The sequence below is a fragment of the Corvus brachyrhynchos genome, unplaced genomic scaffold, assembly GCF_000691975.1.
Source record: "Corvus brachyrhynchos isolate BGI_N302 unplaced genomic scaffold, ASM69197v1 scaffold32, whole genome shotgun sequence".
NCBI classification, from domain to species: domain Eukaryota; kingdom Metazoa; phylum Chordata; class Aves; order Passeriformes; family Corvidae; genus Corvus; species Corvus brachyrhynchos.
The window spans coordinates 9,981,710-9,983,316 of NW_008237919.1; the positions used below are offsets into that span (position 1 = coordinate 9,981,710).

Below are 1,607 nucleotides of genomic sequence, written 5' to 3' on the forward strand. Positions count from 1 at the left end.
TTATCTGGCCGGCCGCCAGACCCCATCGCCGGGTTTTCGCTCTGCCTCCTCCTCTCTCTCTTTTTTTTTTTTTCCCCCTACAGCCCCCTCTTGGTTTTTCCACTCACGGGTAAAGGTGGTTTTTCTTTTCTTTTCTTTTCCTTGGTTTTTAGTTTGGGGTTTTTTTTGTTGTTGTTTTTTGGGTTTTTTTTCCCTCCGTTAACCCTCATCCTAGTTTAGTCCGTGGGCAGGACTCACATAATAATATTTCCAGTCCCAGCAGCTCGCATCACAGACACGAACCCAGGACCGCCCTCCCCCCAGTCTTTTTTTTTTTTCCTCCCAATCTCCCAAATCGTTTTATTATTATTTTTAAATGATCGCTCCTTTTGCGCGCTGCTCCCGCTGCTGCCGAAATCCCCGTCTTCCCAGGGTGCATGCTTCTGGCAAGATTGTGCAGTGTTCTCAGTCCATTTTCAGTGTGTCTTATCTTAATTTGTCCTGATCCGATCTAAGCGCGATAGCCACCACTTGCTTTCAATTTGTAGGACTTTTTTCCTCTTCTTGGTGTGCTCCCGACTACCCTCGGACTATTTCCCTCTCTCCTTGCATTTCCAGGGTTGCAATTTACTCTGACTTTTTTTTTTTTTTTTTAAACCTCCCCTCTTTTGAATTGCTTCGTGTTACTAACCATTCCTAAATTGTAAGAGAGATTCATTCCCCCTCCTCTTCCACCACCACCAACACCACTACCACCATCACCTCCTCCTCCTCCTCCTCCCCTTCTCTTCTCCTTTTTGGCAGCACCAGGACGTCCGGTGTGGTGGTGGCAGCGAGCAGCAAAAGCAGCAAGAGCTCGTTTTGATTCCCCCCCATCCAAGGTGCTTTGGAGAGACTGGTTTCAGGCTGAGCAGCAGAAGTCACGATGAGTGCACAAGGTGAGGGACCCGGTCAGCCTTCCACTGCTGCCCAGGAGCAACCTGCAACCGCAGAGCCTCAGAAGAGAGGACGAGGCAGACCCAGGAAACAACCACAAGTCAGTATCGTATAGATACGTAGAGCCGCAGATCTATAGTGTTATAGGCATGTACATGTACGTATTGTGCTGCAAGTGAAGCAGTCCTGGCGACGGGGAGGGGGGGCTTTGTTGTGCGCTGCTTCCCGGCGAGGTGGTGCAGAGGCGTAGCGAGGGGCTCCGTCGGGCGCCCCGGCGGGGGGACCCCAGAGCCCGGAGCGACGGGGCGCTGCCTGCCCGTGGCTGAGCCGAGGAGCTTCCTCGGGACTTTCACTATTGTGCAGGGAGCGAGCTGGGGCTTTTCAATGTAAATGGGGAATATGGAGCAGCGCGGCTCCGACCAACCAGCGCTCGCTGGGTCATTTCGAGCTGATTTTGAAATTGCGAAAGCGAGGAGCAGGGAACGGGGCTCTCCTGTCTCCCTCCTCTCTCAGCCCTCGCAATATCTCAATCTGTATGCGCGCGTGTGTGTGTGTGTGTGCATGTGTGGGGTCCCACCGGGCGCTGCTGCCGCCTCCGACCTTGCCCAGCCCGGCCCCTGAACTGCCCCTAGATGCTGGGGCTGGGGGGGAGGAGGGTGTCTAGAAAGTCGCATAGTTTTTTTCGCCTTTTT

General features: G+C 53.4%; 1 protein-coding gene across 2 annotated transcripts in view; it reads left to right on the forward strand.

Moving 5' to 3' along the window:
- Positions 1 to 6: 6 nt before the first annotated feature.
- HMGA2 (high mobility group AT-hook 2) overlaps positions 7 to 1,607 on the forward strand; it is a 129,968-nt gene continuing 128,367 nt past the window's right edge. For both annotated transcript variants that reach the window (XM_017733194.1, XM_008632795.2), the window contains exon 1: positions 7 to 1,015. In XM_017733194.1, coding sequence (XP_017588683.1) covers positions 905 to 1,015 — 111 coding nt within the window. In that variant the 5' untranslated portion in view covers positions 7 to 904. The remainder of the gene's footprint in view (positions 1,016 to 1,607) is intronic.